At 47.3% G+C, this 20279-nt stretch overlaps 1 protein-coding gene across 1 annotated transcript in view; it reads right to left on the reverse strand.

Annotated features, from left to right (window-relative positions):
- Window positions 1–20279, reverse strand: part of DIP2B (disco interacting protein 2 homolog B) — a 57212-nt gene that overhangs the window by 4801 nt on the left and 32132 nt on the right. Inside the window, exons 19-35 of the mRNA XM_024214749.2 lie at window positions 19902–20029; window positions 18971–19085; window positions 17219–17420; window positions 16162–16271; window positions 15938–16018; window positions 14762–14885; window positions 9556–9677; window positions 8364–8475; window positions 7233–7342; window positions 6370–6500; window positions 5625–5793; window positions 4498–4668; window positions 3355–3416; window positions 3155–3212; window positions 2338–2412; window positions 1466–1643; window positions 374–497 (exon numbers count right to left, since the gene is read on the reverse strand). Of these exons, the coding sequence (XP_024070517.2) occupies window positions 374–497; window positions 1466–1643; window positions 2338–2412; window positions 3155–3212; window positions 3355–3416; window positions 4498–4668; window positions 5625–5793; window positions 6370–6500; window positions 7233–7342; window positions 8364–8475; window positions 9556–9677; window positions 14762–14885; window positions 15938–16018; window positions 16162–16271; window positions 17219–17420; window positions 18971–19085; window positions 19902–20029 (2072 nt within the window). The remainder of the gene's footprint in view (window positions 1–373; window positions 498–1465; window positions 1644–2337; window positions 2413–3154; window positions 3213–3354; window positions 3417–4497; window positions 4669–5624; window positions 5794–6369; window positions 6501–7232; window positions 7343–8363; window positions 8476–9555; window positions 9678–14761; window positions 14886–15937; window positions 16019–16161; window positions 16272–17218; window positions 17421–18970; window positions 19086–19901; window positions 20030–20279) is intronic.

Raw genomic sequence — 20279 nt, forward strand, 5'->3', positions numbered from 1 at the left:
TTATTAACAAGCAGATCAGGATGCTACTTCGTCTGACTTGTGGGCTAAATGTTGCTCTCCGTTCTGCAGGTATAAACAGAAGAAGAGTAAATTGTTCCTTACACACTAACACAGAGGAGATCAGAGTTTGTACTTTGTCACCTTCAGCTAAGGCTCTTGACAGAACATTAGGCCTCAACAATGAGGCCTCAACTCAATATTATCCTCAATAACTTGCCTACGGTTACACAGCAAGTCTATGGCAGACCTACGAATAGAACCCATCTGACTCCTTGCCTTGGGCTTTTACCACTTGATCCTGCTACTTTGTACAACCATCTTTTATATTGCTGGGTAAATGGGGAAACGTGCATTCCCTAGTGTTCTAGTTTACCATTCAGCAATGCTCCTGTGTGTCCGAGATACTGAAGTCTCTATGTCAATTGGATGATAACGGAGTCCTCTCAGCTCCAAAGTTTCATCCAGTGCTCCTACGACATACAGTGCATCATGGCGATCTGGGGTTGGGGGATGAAAAATTGCACACACATTTTAAAATGGGGGATGGAAAAAGATAAGTGGCGCGGTGAGTAAAGTATTACAAATTGTGATCTTGTATTCCCTAGTGGTCAATCAAGTGGTAGAATTACAATAGCATTGACAAATGCCAGGTTTAAACTAGAAACTTTTGTTAGCATAATAATGTTGGTTAGGTTGTGATTCTTTACAATATTTTTATACCAGCAAAAAGCCCTAGTATAGACAGTTATACTAGCAAAAACGTCCTTATGATGGCACAAGCAGCGTCTCCACTAGATGAGTTATCACTATAGCTGTACCAGCACACCCTTTGTAATGCAGACAAGGTCAAAGAGTTTGCTCTCTTCCTTCCCACCAGCATAACATGCTCCAAAGAGTTGAAGTTATAAGGGGAAAATAACCTGGAATAAAGGGATAGAAAAAACTGCTACAGTCACAGACAAGACTCGTATCCAAAATCACGTCCTTTGCTACAGCAGTGTCAGGGAACGATTCACCTACCCACACCCGAGAAATAGGTCATGAGAAATCATCCATGATGTTAAATGCCAGGCTAGGTGTATGCCTTTCCTGAGACTGGTGGGGGAGAGTAGGCCTCATAACTCTCTACATTGGCACCTGTTCTCTAAGCTGGGGTACAATTAACTGAAGCCTGAAGAAAGCTCAGTTCATCCCTACTGGCCAGTGAAGAGTCAGACACAGGACACAGTTGGGAAAATAAAGGCATGGGTTTTTAGGACACGGTTGTTCCAGCCTGGAGGACGTTGCAAAGTTCCAGATATCTGATGCTTGGAGACCTGGTGCTAGAGAAGAAATTAAAATCAATAGCAGCAGCTTTAGTGAGCGAGCGGGGAGGCCTGGAGCAGATTCACATTAACAGCCGAAACCATGGAAAATTCTCCATCTTTGCTAAAAAGAAGGAGAAAGGCGCCCATTTTTATCTTACCTCCACTGGCAGCTGTGAGCTCCGTCCGGCGAACAAAGCCAAGGTATCCAGTTCTAGCCCAAAGTGTCTGAGCAGCATCGCCAAAGCTCAGACGAGTGTTGAAATGATCAGCTTGAAGGGATTCATTATCATAGATGGTATAGTAACCACTAGCCGTGTGGGGACTGTTCACCCAAATCTAGACAGGAGATAATACGGTTCTGAGACCCATACACCATTGAAATGGAGCCTTCTTCAAGCAAAAGGATTAAATGCACTGTACTTCACAAAGAAATCATTGAGGGACTGAATTGTAAAAGGAAGTTCTTTTTATTGAAGATTTAGTTGGCAAAGTAACTATTTGGCAGCTTAGCTCTGGGTGCCCAAAGAGCAGCCCAAGGGCCAAACACATCCTGCAGAGCACTTTACAGCTGCCCTCCTCCTGTAACAGGAAGAGGATGGATAAACTACAGGTTTTTATTGCTTGTGAATTCAAACAACAATTTCTATTTATCTATCAAGACAGGTCTAACTACAATCAAATAATCAGAACAGCATGCAAGCTCAATTGCAAATTTGACTGTTTCTTTAGAATCCAACTGTCAATTACAGTAATCCAGGTGCAGTATTCCACAGCTAAATGAAATTTGCAATGGAGTGAACCTTCATTTCTAAAATTATCTCTCTAGTTTTGACATTAAACTTAATGCCCACACACAAGCTCTAGGCACCCCAACAGTACTTAGATTTCTAAATACCCAGCAGCATTAACCCTTATGTATAAATAAACTCTGCCAACCAGCAGCCTTAAAATAATCAAATGGAGATAATATAGCTCAGCCAGCAGACAAAAACAGAGAAACTCCCAAAACAGCAATTAAACCAGCAGCTACCTCCCCAAGGTGAGAATCTCCAAGAGGCCCCTTGGTCTCAGGATTGACTATAATCACTTTGACTCCAGGCAAAATCTAAAGGACACAACAAGGAAAGTGAGTAAATCAGTTCATGGACTTCTGCCTGTAAGTGTCCAAAATACAAAAGAAGTTAGTTCACCTCTTGATTTTTGTGAGCATGGGTTTCACCTTCTATGGAATGTGTGTGTACCTGTATTTGCACATCTACACAGGATATTAAGAACTGACTAATGTTATAACAAGAATGCATTAATGACTCTCAAGGTCCAAGCAAGTGAGGGTTTCTGGGGCTGTAAATTCAGGACATCAGGGGTTAACTCCTATATGTTTTTTGAGAGTTTGCATAATGAAGTCTGCCCAGACCACTTGGAAAAACTATTTTTATTGCTGTTACTTCATTTAAGCAAAGGACTAACAGCCACTGCACATCCCAATGCATGCTGCCATCCAGGATACAGCAGACTGCTTACAGAACTCTGATAAAGTGAAAACATTTACTGTAAAATAGAATCAACCCCCGCTGCCCTCACCCTCAAATTGTTCCAGTGCATTGCAATTGAAGTTACAGCAAAGCCTGCTATTAGAGTGAAAAAAAAAAGACTTCAACGTATGTGGGTTTCTCTGCACCAGGGAGTTAGTTCAATGATCATCTTTCTCATGCCATACTGCATGACTGGCTTAATACAGATGCCTCCCTGAACTACAAGTTCACATATAAAATGTTTCTGAAGGACACAAACACACTTGGTCACGTGCTCTGTGTGCCAAGCCATTAGGGAAGTGGATGTGAAATTACCTTCCCAGATTCCGAAAGCAGCAGGCTCTGTGGAGCTCCCCTCTCTACCAAACGCACTCTGAAGGGAAAAAACATTATGATGAAAAGCAAGAACTTCATTTACCATCTACCAAGAAGGAATCTCATGGCCAACACAGTATTCTCCAGGAGGTTATGTAGAGGATGAATAATAAATAAAGTGCAATGTAAATACACTGTACCTGTCATGTCTTAAGGATTTCAGATCTACGTACACTGTGGTAGGGTCAGGCCCAGAGGTTCCCTAAAGATTAACATTAAAGAACATGTTAATATTTTCTGTTTCTAATTATATGACGGTCAATGATAATTAATATAAAGTGTAAAAACCATACAGAAGAGCAGACAATTATATGAATAAAAAAACCCAAAACAACCAACCACCCCCACTCCCCACGCACAAAGAGCATTACTTTTTGGACACTGACTCCCTGGAAATAGTCTGAGCTGGGCTGTTTAATTAGTACAAATGCGGTGTGTGTGTTTGGGCTCCTGGAGAAGTGCCCTCACTTTTCACCCACCCACACTAGACTCTCCATCTCCTGTTCAAAGAACGTCACACACTGGCCCTTCCTTTTAGGGTTTGTTTCTCTTTACTCTGTTTTCTAGTAACTCTTCAAAGAAAAGAAATCAGAAAATACCAAACTGTTTCAAGTCTCACTTTTTAAACAATCAAACAACAATGACAAGGCTGGTGCTCAAAGCCATTGCATTGATAAAGACAAGGTAATCCATGCCTCTGCCAAGGCAGGAGCTCTCAAATGTTTCCTTATGCTTCATACAGATGCTAGAATTCATCTTCACATTTCCCACCCCGGCAGCTGCACCAGAGGGAGTGCTAGCATAGACAGGCCACCAGCCGATACATCTGTTCTGAATGCTCCAACCATTGCTCTTATCCGTGGAGTGGCAAATGCTGGAAAACTGGGGGGGAAATGCTGGAATAGATACAACCTTACAGTAGGCCACACCTTGAGAGAAATTAACCCAGGGCACCACCCCTTCCATTCATGACTAACATCCCTGTGGCAACTGCAGTTATTTCTTACATGGAAATGCAGAAGTTTGGAAGTATTATCAAGTGTTTTTAGATTCTTTAATGCAATCTGGCAGCTGGAAACAAGGAGGAACTGCCTGCACTGTGTGCCTTGCTGCTCTCCACAGAGCACCAGTGAGTGCTCCTCAGACCAGAGTTTGAGCTAAGTTAACAATTTAGCAGCATGTGTTGGTTATGAAGAGTTTGCCAATTCAGAGCTCGACAGAATCTGGAAACCTGGTGCCACTGACAACATAATGGTCATCCACAGTAAATATCCCTTGGGTACCTGTAAACAGATAGCTACGTTGACTCTTGACCCAAAGGTGGTGCTCACAGCACGGGATGACAGGCCAATGTCTTTGAAAAGCTTGGAGAAGGACTGGGTGAGAGAAATTCGTGGCCGCTCTTCTGCAACCACCACACAGGTCCGGACACACGACAGATTAATTCCTCTTGCCTGCAGAAACATGGTGCAGATACAGATAAATGCAAATTGCTGCTCTGCCTCTGACAAACGAAGCAGAGTCCCACAGAAGACTCTTTGCCCCCTCCTCCACACCTAATCAGCAGGAGACAACAGGTCCACAAGTGAAGGATACCTCCCATTACGCCACTCATGATAAATGTACCTTATTGTGTCCCTGTTGGCAGGCTATCAAATGTGACTCTGATCAGGCAGCCCAAAAAGCATAAATGGAATAATGGCATTTTCAATTCTGCTTCCTATCCAGCTATAAGGAATACAGCGCTCTGCATTTCTGTAGTACCTCATCCCTGAGTTTAACTAAGCCTCACCACACCCCTGCTGGGTTGTTTAGGATTATCACTCCCATTTTACAGATGAGGAAATGGAGGCACAAATGGGTGAAGTGACTTGCTGAAGGTCACTCTGAGGCTACAGCAGAGCTGGGCACAGACCCCTCAGTTATGTACTCTAATCACTGGAAAACATCACTGCTGCCCCATAATTAAAGAAAAATGGACAGCACTACCAGCTTTGCAGAGCTGCACAGTAACCTATGTGATTGGGGATATCATGCAAAGTGTAAAACTTCAGAACATTTTGTACTGTCAGTGGTGCACAATTGAGTGGTGACTTTGTAGACGGAGCACAAAGCCAGTTTTAGGAAAACAGATGCAAGTAGTAATCATAAACCTTGAGCATATTTATTTTTCCCTCCTGCTCTTCCAGAGAGTCATGCTGCTGCTTAATGGCTTGGCCAGCAGATATGCTGTATCCTCAGCTGGCTTAGAGCCCTGCAGCAGGCTGATGGTATATAGCTGACTATTCATGCAGCCTGATGCTGCTGCTACTGCCTCCGCCTTCTAAGGTTTGCTAATCTCCATTTGCTTTAGCACAAGACTGGGTACCAACTTTTAAAATCAGTGTAAGATACTGACAAAGTTTCTTACCTTTAACACTTCGACCTGATTTCCAAGTCCCTTTGTGCACAACTCCATGACTGAATAGGAACAGAAAGTGTCCCTTATTTTGTACTGACTGACAGTGGAAAGCCAGAGGAAAAGATTGGATTCCAACTCCATAGGAGGAATTAAGATGGACTGGTGACCAGAATACACGCTGCCATGGAAGATTAGAGAGAGAAAGATTTTACTATAGAAGCTGGTTAGCATTAAGTTTGTTTTTGTTATTTTTGATCACCGACACATAGTGATGTTAGGACCAAACGTAGGTAATGGGATTCCATGTCTGGGATAATTTGATGACAACACTAGTGCCCATCTCCTTTATAATGTGCAGCAACATTGTATTTGTAATAAAAATGTCTTGTAACTGAGAAGTGGTGCACACACTTCCCATTGCCAATGTGAAAGAGAAACGCAGGCCCCGAAAATACATTTCATCGTAATATGTAACCAACAAAGAAAATGGGAGAAACTTTCTAGAGCTAATCTCTTGCAGTGCATCTACATGTTAAGAGAAAAACAGCCACACCTGGATAGATCTTAAAACCGGAGGGGAAGGTGGTCATGTTATTGAACATTCAGTGCCAGATCCTGAGCTGGTATAAACTGGAATCATTCCACTGAAGACAATGTAGCTGTGTCAATTTATACCAGTTGAACATACAGCCCTCCATTTCCTGTTTTAAAACCAATCAATATCTTACCCTTTTGTTTTCATTCCAACTCATACCTGCAAAGGCACCAGAGCGTAAAGCCAAGTCCGCAGTAGGGATCAAGACAAATGGCAATCTGCCGAGAGGAATAGAGCTCACACTGGAGCTTTATCGCCCTGCAAAGCGCATTCACTGCTGAGTGGGACATCTGTAACAAAAGACAGAGAGGGAGAGATACAGTGTTGAAATCCAAGAACATAGGAACAGGATTTCTGAGTCAGCTGGATACAGTGAAATATGGGCTTGGTTTCCTAACAATGCTACTACTCCACAAATTAACTACCCTTATCGCGCATGGTGAGTGCAAAACATTGTGGAAGCTTCCACACAAAGCTCTGTTTATCTTAGATCATTAAAGCATGTTATAAAAGGAGCAGCAGCTTCAGTTTCTCACTATACACCTCCCACAGCATCTGAGCCCAGCCAGCACCCTACACCAGAGCCTAAGGGCTCAGTTTTTACTCCTGTTTCTTTCACACCCTTTTCTCTGTTGCCAACTGCCAGAGCTACTCTCTGCTTTCAGTGGAGGCCAGTGAATGCTGTTCCAATAGTTCACTGTTAGCCGAGACTGCAGAGCAATACCATCATCATTCCCTGTTCACCTAAATATGCAATTCTCCATCAGCCTAGGCACCTGAAATCCTGAGGCTGCTTCTGGCCTCTGTCTTTCGGCATGGCAGCCCAATGCAGAGCTGCTTTACCAGCCTGAAGCCAGACTGCATTTTTTGGATCTGCCAATACATAGCTTTACTCTCCCAGTTTATTAACTGGGACAAGTGATTTTTAAATTAAATCACAAGAGCCACTTAAAAAAAAAAAAAAAAGATTCAGCCAAAAAAAGGTTATACGAGACCTTCCTTCTCATCAGATGTTACTGTACCTTCACTCCCGTAAGCATGCCTGTCGTGGACACACTAAAATCTAGGTATGCCAACATCTCTGGTGTGGGTGGTTTATAGATCTGAGGTAGCCGCTTCCTGGGCAAGTCATCTGTGTGGGTAAGAAACAAAAAGTCTTATGATTCTGTTGTTTCTGAATTGGGATTCTCAGGGATGATGGAACTTTCAATGACTAGGATGAGATGAATGCGTGAGAAGAGCAAGCCTTCTCGATAATTAGCTGTGGAATTACCTTCCACAAGAGAGTGACCAACATGTCTCACTGCTTTCAGGAGGAAGTGCAAGGGCCATTTCTATGTCAAAGCTTTCCCATTAAAAAAAAATCTGTCTGCTCTTGGAAAGGAGGAGAAAAGAGAATCTAGCTGTGTGTGTGAACCCTATTCATTTGGACTGTAAGGTGCTCTGATACCACTCTGAGGAGTAAAGGGTGGGGAGATTCAATCGATGTTGCGAGGCACTGAATCAAATACGTAAATGCTATCAAGATATTACACTTGTCATGTGCCATTCAGTGCTTGTCCTCTATTCTGAAACTGCCAGATAGGGGGCCAGTCAGTGCTAACTATGACATGGATACCTGTTCTGAGGCCACTAACATCAACTGGACTTTACATTTACCCCCATGCTATAATTCTACATGGGGCTCAGCTCTGCACAAGGAATAATTAGAGTTTCCAGGGTCAACCATGGGTCAGATTACAAGGCAATCCCAGCCTTCTCTAAACACTCTTTGTTCAAATTAATTCAAGAACATTCAACATTTGTAGTCGAAAGGGGCTAGAAAGTCTTGAGACACCCTCTCTGTTCCATCTGGAGTTGTATCCTTCCCACAAACTGCTTTCCTCATTCACAAAATGTCAGATCTCATAATAGGAGACTGTCAGCACAGCTCTCCCTCCCCCCCCCCCTTTTTTTTTTTAATTGTATGTTTAAAAGTGTAAAAGCTGGGAGCTGCTGAACCAGTCTCTCTGAGCTGCTTTTTCTGAGCACTGAAGCCCCCAGAGCAGCCAGTCAGATAGTGTCTGTATTGGCAACACCAGAACCTCTTATGAGTCGGAATCCCGACATGCGGCTTTGAAAATCTTGGAAATGTGGCAAAGAGAAGTTCTCACCTGTGTCAATGATGGTTGGCCAGGTTTTCACATCCACAGCAGCAGCTGCATCTCTGGATTTCAGTAGTCTCATTAAGGTCTGAGTTGTGAGAATGCAGGCAGCTTTGCTGACCTAAACATATAACCAACCAACGATTACTAGAATGTGAAAGAGAAACACGTGGCCTTTCAAGCCCCATAACTAGTGGAGGTGGTGGGTATGCTTGTGCAATGCACTTTCCCCACCTGTGGGCCAGCCTCCCCTACAGTCTCTCACTAACGTCCTTTGCTATTCCAAAACACACCACCCTGCTCAGCCAAGACCCCAAATTCATACTAAAATGCAACGTGGCAAGATCTTTGGAGAGGCTGAGTAGGGATGTTATGTCAGGTGGGAACCGGACAGTACCTCTCCCTCCATACCTACAGAGTCAGCCTAGGCCAGTTACTGTAATTAGTAGGTAATTGGTAGACTGGCACTTGCCCAGTAGTCACTTAGAGGTACAGTGTTGCAATAAGGAAGTGTTATTTACTCCTTCTCATAACACAAGAACTAGGGGTCACCAAATGAAATTAATAGGCAGCAGGTTTAAAAACAAACAAAAGGAAGTATTTCTTCACACAACACACAGTCAACCTACTCCTTGCCAGAGGATGTTGTGAAGGCCAAGACTGTAACAGAGTTCAAAAAAGAACTAAATAAGTTCATGGAAGATAGCTCCATCAATGGCTATTAGCCAGGAGGGGCTGGAATGGGTGTCCCTAGCCTCTGTTTGCCAGAAGCTGGGAATGGGCAACAGGGAATGATGATGATTACCTGTTCTGTTCATTCCCTCTGAAGCCCCTGGCATTGGCCACTGTCAGAAGACAGAATACTGGGCTAGATGGACCTTTGGTCTGATCCAGTATGGCCGTTCTTATGAGTTATTAGGTGGTAACAAGCCTGTGGGTCACATAAGTTAGCCTATTCCTGTTACCATGTATTTTGCAGCAACTTGTATCACCCCGTAACAGCTAACGGCAGCTGTTATACTGAATTCTCATTTATTAAAAAAAAGGTCAAACCGTTCATTCTGATGCGAGAGGGTGTTCTAATATACTGCAGCCATGAAAGATAGCATGAGAGATTTCATTCTTACTACTCTCCAAATCCAAACACCAGAATAATGATGCCCCATGCCAGGCCCATAGGTCGCAGCTTCCTATTACTCACATCTACGATCATTCGCACAGTGGGCAGAGTCGCAGTTAGGTTCTGAGCATGAGGTGGTCGAACGGTCACAGGAATGCAGCCAGCATACAAACAGCCATAGAATGCAGCGATGAGTTCAATGCCTGCAAGAACACAAGAGGCTGTCACACAAGTCCTCGTGACACTAACCTCTACTCCAGTGGTTCCCAAACTGAGAGGCACGCCCACTAGGGGGGCACAGAGGAATTTTTTGGGGAGGTGCATGTAGGGTGACCAGATAGCAAGTATGAAAAATCGGGACAGGGGGTGGGGGGTAATAGGCGCCTATAAAGCTCCTTGATATTGATATGGAGAGGGAGCTCGTCTGCGACCGAGGCCCTGCATTTGGAGGTCTCCCAAATGCGCAACCCATCTCAGAGCTGACGCATCTATTACCAGTGACAAGGAAGGCTGAGGGCTGCTGAAGGGGACTCCTTCACACAGTGTCCGAGGGTCGAGCCACCATTGAAGCACCTGCCGCGGCACCATGACCACTGAATTCACGCTGTCGCATCCCAGGCGATAGGCCGAAGTGAGCCACGTAAGTGCAGGCTGCCATGTGGACGAGGAGACTCAGGCATCCCCTGGCTGTGGTGGTCAGGTATTGCCTGAGGCCTTGAATGATGTCCATCATGGCTTGGAATTGGGACTCCGGGAAAAGTGCTCTTGCCTGAACCGAGTATAAAACCACCCCGATGAATTCTATTCTCTGGGTTGGTGCCAAGGTTGACTTGTTCAAGTTGAGGAGGAGACCCAGTCTCTCAATGTGGATCTGACCAATCGGACTTCAGACTCCACCTGCCCCCTGGTGTGACCCCTGAGCAGCCAGCCGTGGAGGTAGGGGTATACCTGCACCTGCCTCCGACGGAGGAAAGCAGCCATGACCGACATGCACTTGGTGAACACTAGGGGGGCTGTTGAGAAGCCGAATGGAAGGACGATAAATTGATAATGTTTGTGGTCGATCACGAAGCGTAGGAATCACCTGTGTGCAGGCCGAATAGCTATATGGAAGTACGAGTCTTTCATGTGGAGGGTGGCGTACCAGTCTCCCAGATCCCAGGGAGACCATGTGGAATGTCAACTTTACCATGAACTTGTTGAGTCCTCGCAGATCTAGAATGGGTCTGAAACCCCCCTTGGCTTTGGGGATTAGGAAGTATCGGGAATAGAACTCCTTGCCCGAGGAACCTCCTCCACTGCTCCCATGGCAAGGAGCGCCCGCACCTCCTGGATAAGGAGTTGCTCATGAGAAAACGGGGAAGGGGGGTGGGAGCAGAATTGGAGAAAATATCCCACTTCTACCGTACGGACAACCCAGCAGTCCGAAGTTATTTGGGACCAAGCATGGCAGAAGTGGGACAGACGATTCAAGAAAGACAGGGAAGGATCCAGAAGTGAGACTGGTGCGCTGTCCTCGGGCTCACTTTCAAAAGGCCTGCTTGGAACCCAACGATGGTTTAGTCGGGCCCTGGCCCTGCCCGGGCAGAGGATTTGAAGGCTTTTGTCTGCCATTCCTGCCCCATCTCCTATAAAAGTCCTGCCTTGGCCAAGGAGGATAGGAGTGCTGCTGCTGAGGCTTGAAATGTTTACATTGGGTTGCCAGGGTGTGCATACCCAAGGATTTCATGGTAGCCATGGAGTCCTTTAGGCTATGCAGCGTAGACTCAGTCTGCTCTGTAAACAGACCTGCCCCATCAGAAGGCAGGTCCTGCATGGTCTGTTGAACCTCGGGCTGGAGTCCCAAGGCCTGCAGCCATGAGCTACGCCTCATGGCAATGCCAGAGAACAAGGTGCACACCACTGAGTCTGCAGCGTCCAGTGAGGCCTGTAAAGAGGTCTGTGCCACCGCTTTGCCCACCTCCCCTATTGCTCCAAACTCCTGCCTGGACTCTGTTGGCACCAGCTCCTTAAACTTGAGCATCAAGTTCTAGGAGTTGAAGCTGTATCTACTCAGAATTGCCTGCTTGTTGGCAATCCTGAGTTGCAACCCCCCCCGGGAATACACTTTGCTCCCAAAGAAATCTAGGCGCTTGGTGTCCTTGGACTTAGATGCTGGGGCTTGTTGCCCCTGCCGCTTAGTGTGACCAGACGTCCCGATATTACCGGGACAGTCCCGATTTTAGGGGACTTGTCCCGTGTCCCAACCTTACATCGGTCGGGACGCACTTTATGTCCCGATATTGGGGGACCGCGGCAAGCCGGCGCCGCTCCCCGCTTCTTCCGGGCCCTGGGGCAGCGCAGCTGAGCTCCCAGCGCCCGCCGGCCGGAGACTGCAGAGTGCTGCAGCCCCACTCCCCAGGCACGCAGAGGCGGGGCGGGGCTTGTAGGCGCCGGCAGCCTGCAGAGAGCGCCCCTGCCCCTGCCCAGTGGAGGGAGCTCTTTGGGGGGCGGCTCTGGTTGCTGGGTTGGGGGCAGGGATGGTAGCCCGGCTCAGCTCGTAGCTGAGCAGCAGCAGCTCGCGTTGCTCCTGAGCCACCGGCCACTCGCTCTAGGTAACTGCTCGCCTGCTCGGCCCCCTTTCCGCTGGCTCCCCGGTTCCAAAAGCCTCCAGTCCGGGACAGGGTTTAAAGGAGCAGCCCCTAGCCATGCTGCCTGCCCTGCCCTCCTCTGGGGGCGGAGGAGCTCTCTGGACTTAGGGCAGTCTTGCAGACCCAGCAATCGCTGTTTCCAGAGCCGAAGTCTCTTCCCCTGGAAGGGAGGAGATCTGGGTGGACGGAGGCGTTTGTAAATGCACCATAGATGGAGTGGCTCTTGTTGATATACACAAGTACTGCTGTGTGCTCTCTTGAACGGAGTGGGTGTGGGGGGGGCTTTGGTTTCTGCTCTCTGCTAAACAACGAAGGCTTAAAAATGTGAAGAGGAGGACCAGTCTGAGGGGAGCAGAGTCTCAGCCATAGGTGTGTTGGGGTATATGTTAGGTTGAAAAGTACCTCCCGAGTCCCACTATACAAAAAGAATTGGGGGTTTGTTGTTGCTGGCTGCCGCGCCTCCCCGGCCCATTTTTCCTCCTGTGCTCCGGCGGTGTTTTTTGTTTTTTTTGCTCCGCCCCCCCGCGTCCCGATATTTCACTTCTGTCATCTGGTCACCCTACTGCCGCTCCTTTTCATTTACTGCAGCCACCACCAATGAGCAAGGCTGCGGGTGTGTGAAGAGGTATACGTACCCCTTAGATGGGACGAAATACTTCCTCTCCACACCCTTCGCGGTGAGAGGGATGAAGACCAAATGGTCTTCGCATTGGCCTGTATGATCTTGATGAGGGGTAGAGCCACCCCTAACAGGCCTTCCGGGGTCAGGAAGTCGACCACCGGGTTCTCCAACTCCACCACCTCCTTGGCCTGCAAGCCCATATTTTGCGCCACCCTGCGAAGGAAGTCCTGGTGGGCACGCCTGTCTATGAGGGGCAGTCCAGAGACGGAGGTGTCTGCAACCGCCTCATCTGGGGAGGATGACGAAGAGGCTAATGGGGAAACAGGGTCCTCCTGACACACTCGGTCTCCAGGGGCTTCCTGTTCCGCTTCTGTGTCGGAGCCAATCACACCTGGATCAGGATCAGGAGCGGAGGTTGGTTCCAGGGGAGGTAGTGTGACTGGTACCTCCTCGGCACCCCTAGGGGTGGGGCGACTGGCTGACGTCTCCAGCACCCGCAGTTCAGAGGTTGCTGAATGGGAACCTTTGGATTGGATGCCCTGGGCCTGGTGGTACGCCCACGGGGTCCTCTCTGGGACGCGCCCCATTGGCCAGCTCCGAAGGGGTTGGTCTCTGAGTTGGAGATCCACTCCTCCCCTGCTTCTGGTGCCGCTTCTGCCTTGGAGAATGGAACGGGGCCGGGTCAGTCTTGACGGTTTCGGCGCCGGGGTACGGCGGTGCCGCGGGTGTCTCCCAGAGTCCTTCCGCGGTGCCGCTTCTACCACTGCCGCTGGGGCACTGCGCATCGATGAGCTCGGTGCCGGGTCTTGCCGTGCTGGTGTAGGTTGCGATCTAAGTGCCACCTCCATAAGGAGCTGCTTGAGGCAAAATTTTCGCTCCTTTTTTGTTCTGGGGCGAAACCCTTTACAAAGCCTGCACTTGTCCACTTGGTGTGCTTCCCCCAGACACTAAGCAAGCGTCGTGGGGGTCACCCGTTGGCATGGGCTTATTGCAGGACTTGTAGGGTTTGAACCCTTGGGACTTAGGCATACCCCAAGTCCCAACAGGGAATGCGGTTCGGGTGAAGGGGAAGACACCCTACTCCCAACAGCTATCTGCTGTAACCGAAAACACTAAAACTAAACTTAACGAGGCTAGGAATAACTGTGAACTAAACTAAACGGAAAGGTGGGGAAAACGAGGAGAGCTTGGCTAAGCAAGTCACCGCAGTTCCAACGACCGTCACTGGCGGTAAGAAGGAACTGAGGCGGCGCCAGGTCAGCGGGGTCATCTATTGAGCGCTATGAAGGCGCCACTCCACGGTGCTGCTAGGGGAAAAACTTTCCAACAACTGTGCACGCGGCGCACACGCACCTAATTGAAATCGATATGAGCAATCACTCGAAGAAGACTAAATCTACAGAAAGCCATCCTGGTAGCTAAGTCACAGTAAATCAGACATCTCTATACCACGACTGAAAGGCAGCCACCTCTGGGGTGGAGAGTAGCCACCAAATGGCATGCAGAACATTCCCACAGGAGTGAGGCCTCAATACTCTAATGTCCACACAGAACAGACAAGACCCAGAAGTCCCCCTTGGAGTAGGGACAAGCCCCTTTCTCCATTAGATCCAATGTGGCCACAATAGTATTTTCAAATAAAACTTAGAAAGTATCAATGGGATCTTTGATGTCCACAGGCAGAAGACTTGAACTTCTAAGATTTCATCTGAAAGGCCAAGACACAGTAAGATACACAGAACTCAGTGCATCTGTCGGAGTGAAGTCAAACTGAGCCAGCCTTTCCAGGATTCAATACAGCCTAGGGATGCCAAGCCTGATGCTGAGACCCCTAACACACCCCAGTCCCTATGAAACATAACTACTTGGTGTTAAAACCAGATCAATTACATGGTCGACTCCAGATATCGCCACTCAACAATCCCAGTGCGGATGCTGCTCAACAGTTTAAGTCTTACAAGTTTTGAAAGTTGGATTAATAGGTTGTTGTGTATTTTCCCAGTGCGGATTCTGCCCAGCACCAACATGACCTTACCAGGAGGATAGAGCAGCACCACGTTGTCTCCTGCATTCAGATGTCCCTTGTCGTACAGAACTGATGCAATTCTCTCTGCTCTCTTGTGCAGCTGGAGGCAGGTGGCTGTGCACACAGGAGTTCCCTTGAAAGGAGAGAGAAATGTAGTGAATGAGAGCCGGGACAGCACAAGTCAGCTGCACAAAGGGCAGCACAGATGGAAGTTTATACAGTCAGAGTCAATCCATACCCATTAGCTACCATGAATAGGCTGTGGGTGCCTGATGGGCCATTTATCCAGTGTTTAATGTCACCGAAATGCATTGAACTGACCCTACTCCTAGGAAATGTCACTTATCAGGGAGTTGATTCAGCAGGTTCTCCTGCATCTACTGTGCTATACAGCTCCCTGACAAAACACACTCAAACCGAACTTCTAAGGTGGTGCAAGGGCTGATGGGACCTGCAGACTCCAGGTAGTTTTAAAGCAAAGTGAAGCAATTGTTAAAGAATGAGCAGTATCGTCTAACATCTTCAGGTGAAAAAAGCTTCCAGTTTTGAAGAGTTAAATTTTAAATAAACCCAAAGCCTTAGGCTGAATGTTAAGGTTTATACACTTCACCTTGTAGGCCTCACACACACACGCAGAGATAGACAGATATAGTGTGTGTGCGCGCGCGTTGGGAATTACGTGAAGGAGCACGAGCCAGGAAAGTTTATAGAAACATCCTTCTGAATTTAGAGCTTCTAGTCCCACTTCAGGCAGCAGACTCTGATCCCTACTGTACTTACATAGGGGCAGAAAAGGGAGAGATTTCTGCCTTTCTCCCTATGCAGGGAGGAGGAAGCAGGGAGAAGAGACCAAGAATTTGGCTTGGCTCCTGAATGATCCTCTGAAAGTTCTTTAAAACATAGGAGGAGCAGCACCTTGACTCTGGTCATTTAATGGTGGCACATTTATGATGCTAAACAACATGAAGAGATGATGCTGTGAAGTTAATGAAAACTTTCCACATCAGTGTCACATGTCACCTCTATAGTTACAGTGGCCATGATGACACTTTCATCCTGACGACCAAGATGCACCCACTCACCTGAGACCCAACACAGCCCTAGACTGCGGCAAGCTCATAGCCTCTGCCAAACCAGCACCGCATGATAATCTGAGCCCAACAAAAAAACCATTCTAATCCGTACCTTGGCATTTAGCAGAAGGAAGAGCGTGTGATCAGGGGTTGCTTGAGCTCTCCACTGTAACACCTCCGTCAGGAACTGGTGCTGCAATGAGAGGCAGTAGTGAGTGCCAGCACAAATTCTCCGAGATGACAATTTCACATCACTGCTCCGTGTTTTATTCAACTGGGGGGTGAAATGTTTTCCCACATGCTAGCCACAATAAGCATCTGGCTGTAGGGATTTACCTTTCTAACCAAATCGTTGTCTTCTATTTGTCCAAGGTCCCTCCCAGCAGCCTGAGCAATGCGCTTCCCAGCAACCAGGTTCCCCACCATCACAGAGGCAGGGCCAACACCTGTTGGCAAAGAGCAGCCGCATAGACTTGGTAAAGGATGGAAACATACAGACACACTGGAGAGAGCCATTTTATATTTTACAGTCTGCAGGGCAGCAGTGCAGGCTAATGGTTAAAGCAGGGAGAAGACGTCAGAGCTCCCAGCTCTGCCAATGACTCAGTGCATGACCTTGGGCAAATCTCTTCACCCTGGGACGGACTCGTTTTCTCCCACCTGAGAATTGGAGCTAAAAAAAACTTCCACCACCCCACAGGTTTCCCCCAGGGGGAGATGCCAAGTGATCTCATTACAGAGTCAAACTGCTGGGGGAAGGAGGAATGCAGAAACTGGAAACATCCTAGTGAGTCACATGCATTTTAGACTATCATAGGGCTTCACAATTGGGGTTAAAATGAAAGGGCATAGGCTACCTTGCTTTAGGGGACCCTGTGAGACAGGCTAAGTGCTCACCAACAGCCCAGAATTGCTGCATATAACCTGAGCTACAAGGAGGTGATGCTAGCCTTAGCCTCAGCCTCCTGTAGAGCACGTGACTTGCAGTCAAGTGGAATGAGGATGAGTGAGCAGAGTGGAAGGCTGCTCCCCAAGACCAGGCTCCTCTTGAAGCATGGCTGCCACAAGGGTGGTTGAAGAGAACCCTGGAAGTTCAGAAGGGATTTCTTGCTGGGCTACCAGTCTCTGCTTCAGAGGCCTCCTGCTCATCAGGGCAGTGAGCCTTACCTAGGATGGGGTTTGAAATGAATTCCTGACACACTGATGCACTGATGGCAGGCCTGGTAGGATCAGAGTCTCACTGCAATCCCCAGCAGCTAGAACACATCTTAGCAAGGGGAACACAAGTGAAGCCATTAGCCTAATTTTCTAGGCCTGAGGCAAAAAGGCTCAGAGTCTACCCCTTGCATTCAAGAACTTGCCAGCATTCCCCGGGTGAGAAACACTGAGTTACCTGGTTGTTTCTGCCTGGGTTTTGGCAAGTTGGTCACACATGTGTGCGGGCACATGAGGATGTTACACGGGTGCAGCGAGCCCTCCAAAAAGTGCTGTTTGGTTTGAGAGAGATGGATCCCTCCAAGAGGAGTTTTTGGCAAAGTGTTGGCTGGTACCAGAGCAAGACAATACACACCCACTTGGTGAATGCTGTCAATTGCCTAGAGACAGAAGAGAAGAAGTTGCTCAACTGGGCAGAAACTAGTATTATTGGGTGTCCTGACAAATTCCAGGAGCTTTTCCTGCATTTGTAAGCTCATTGGCTGCAGTGACCATCACTTTGTTCTGTATTTGTACAGTCCTTGGCACAAAGGGGTCCTGGGCCATGACTGGAAATCCTAGGATCTACTTTCAGAATGATAGCCGTGTTAGTTTGTATCAGCAAAAAGAATGAGGAATACTTGTGGCACTGTAATACATACAAATAACATCTTGTTTGTAAAAAACAAATCAGAACATAATACGTCACTCACTTATGGGCCATAAGCAAATGCCAGGCAAAGGCAGTGCACGGCAGTTCAGAGCAGCAGTGTGGGCCTGCTTGCCTGAGTTACCAAGTACCTGAAAATTGGATGTTTGAAAGAAGTCTTGCTGCCCCTCAGAGCTTTAAAGACAATCTCCTGGCTACCTGGAGGGAGTCACTGCCCTCTGCCTTCAGCAACACACCTTGAATACATTAGCCTGGAGGGTAAGTCCTATAGCTGTAGTGTAAATAGCCCATGGAGAGAGTGGCAGAATGGAGGAGGCAACAGGCTAATATCTGGTTGCCTTCCCTGGTCCCAGGTACCAAGACCAACAAGGCAGGAAGAGCACACTACCCTAGCCAGACTATAAACATGGGCACAGTGGAATGCTAGGAAATGAGTAAGAGCCTGTTAATGTACCCTCCTTTACAATCCATCTGAACTACGGCACCAACTTTTGGTCATGAATGACTCAAGTCTCAATCTGTCAAAAGCTGGTGACTCATCTGTTTCTAGTGAGTTTAGGGTTTATTTTGCAGACTCTTCAGCCCTGGAATTAACCATCGGCCTCTGCCTCTCACCAGTATTCACACATTTTAACATATTACTCAGATCAGTGTATGTTCTCAGTGAATATAGCTAACAACCTATAAGGTTCTCAAAAATTACTCTCTCACACAAGCAAAAACTCCAAAACTAGGATTTGCCACTCATCCTGCACACACCATTTTCTTAAAACCCAACTGTTTTGGATGTTTTACCTATTTTCAGTTATCAAATGGTTCCCAACACATTACCGCTGCAATTGCTTCTCAGCTGATAACAAGTGCATCGTTAAAGAAGAATTGTTCTTAGAGTGCCAGCATGAGCTATGGGGCTAGGAGCTAGAGACCCTTGAGTTCTAATCTGGGTTCTCCCTTGGGGCACTGAGAAGGCAGTTTCACTTTTCTGTGCCTTGCCTGTATAACAAGGGTAATGCTGATCTACCTCATTAAGGGTTGTATTAGTTTGAGCCTCTGCTGCCTTTCCAGGACCTCCAAGACACATGGTCAGCACAGCCAATGCACATTACACACCCAACTTGCCATCTTGCTGCCAAGAGGAATCGTGATGACCACCAGAAAGTGGCATCCGTCTGAGGCACACTAATATCATCTGAGTTGTGCACATGCTGAAAGGGGGTGGGGGAAGGGAGGAGGTGTGCACACCCAAGCCCAAATCTCTCACCCAGACAGCTGGGCTCTTACCTGCAGCACTCGGCTCATCCACTGAAAACTGTCCTCTTCAGAAGCATCTGGCCGCTGCTCTGCCACCACCACGATCCTCTCATCGTAGAACACAGAAACTGAAAACACAGCAATCCTGGGGAAAAGAGAATGCGGATCGGTAGGAATTACCATGCCACTTCCCTGGGAACACTGAAGTCCTGGAGATCCAAGGAAAGAGACTGACACTATGCACTAGCTAGGGAACAATTTTAAAAGCTCCAGGGGCAGGGGAGAGAGGAGACAGTGAAGTTGAAACAGCAGCAAACTGGGAAGGTAAAGGTTATATTGGCCAGGTAAGCGAGTACTCCTACTCCGCAGAGAAGCTTCCTACATGCACACCAGCACTCTACTCTCCTGCTCCAGCCATCATGTTTCCGTTCCAGCCTCTGCTAAATGTTAAACATGCCAGGATAGAGAAGGGTAAAATTTTTCAAAGCACCTAAGTGAACTAGCAGCCTAACTCCTATTGGCTGTCACTGGGATGTGACATCCTTTTGAAAACTATCCCCAGCAAATATTTAATAAAATCCAAGATCTCTGTGAAGGAGATACAAACCAACTGGTTGCAGGCCACGAGCCAACCACTAACTATTGGGGCTCTGGAGGAAACATTCCCTAGGGGCTGTTATCCCAGAACTCCCCACTGCAGGGTTTCTTGCTCCTCCCTCCGAAGTAGCTGGTGCTGAACATTGTCAGAGAAAGGATACTGGATTAGACAGACCCCAGGCCTGATCCAATGTTGCCACTGCTATGGAGACTGAACAGTCAACCAAACATTTTCTGTGACTGAGGTCAAAAAAGTAACCCAGTTAAGAAAAAACAGGCAGCACACAACATGACCACCCTGTCATGTTTTATTAAGAGACACAGACAAAGCTTGAAAAAAGAGCTGGGTTTCATTACCACTAACCTTCCTCTGTAGACTGTCTTTATTGATTCAACTGCTAATCCGGTTGCAACGATGTCATCAGCATTGTGTCTGCGCCCACTAACTGTCAGCAAGCCATCAATTTTTCCTACCACAAACACCAAACTACCCTGAAAGGTAAAGGACACAGATGCTCAGATGCCTTTGCTGGTTCATGCATCTTTAGTGATTGCTTTTGTGCACTGTTAGATCAAACACATTTGCTATAAATAGATTTAACCGCACTTTCTTTTTAGATTGGATTCTATGAGAGAGAATTTGGATAAAATCATCTACATTATTCTAAAACTGCACAAGTGTGAATCAATTATAGAGTCCAAACATTATAGCACTTTTGTGCTAGAATTGGGAAACTTCAAG

Source organism: Terrapene carolina, unplaced genomic scaffold (genome assembly GCF_002925995.2).
Source record: "Terrapene carolina triunguis isolate 2854851 unplaced genomic scaffold, T_m_triunguis-2.0 Scaffold641, whole genome shotgun sequence".
NCBI classification, from domain to species: domain Eukaryota; kingdom Metazoa; phylum Chordata; order Testudines; family Emydidae; genus Terrapene; species Terrapene triunguis.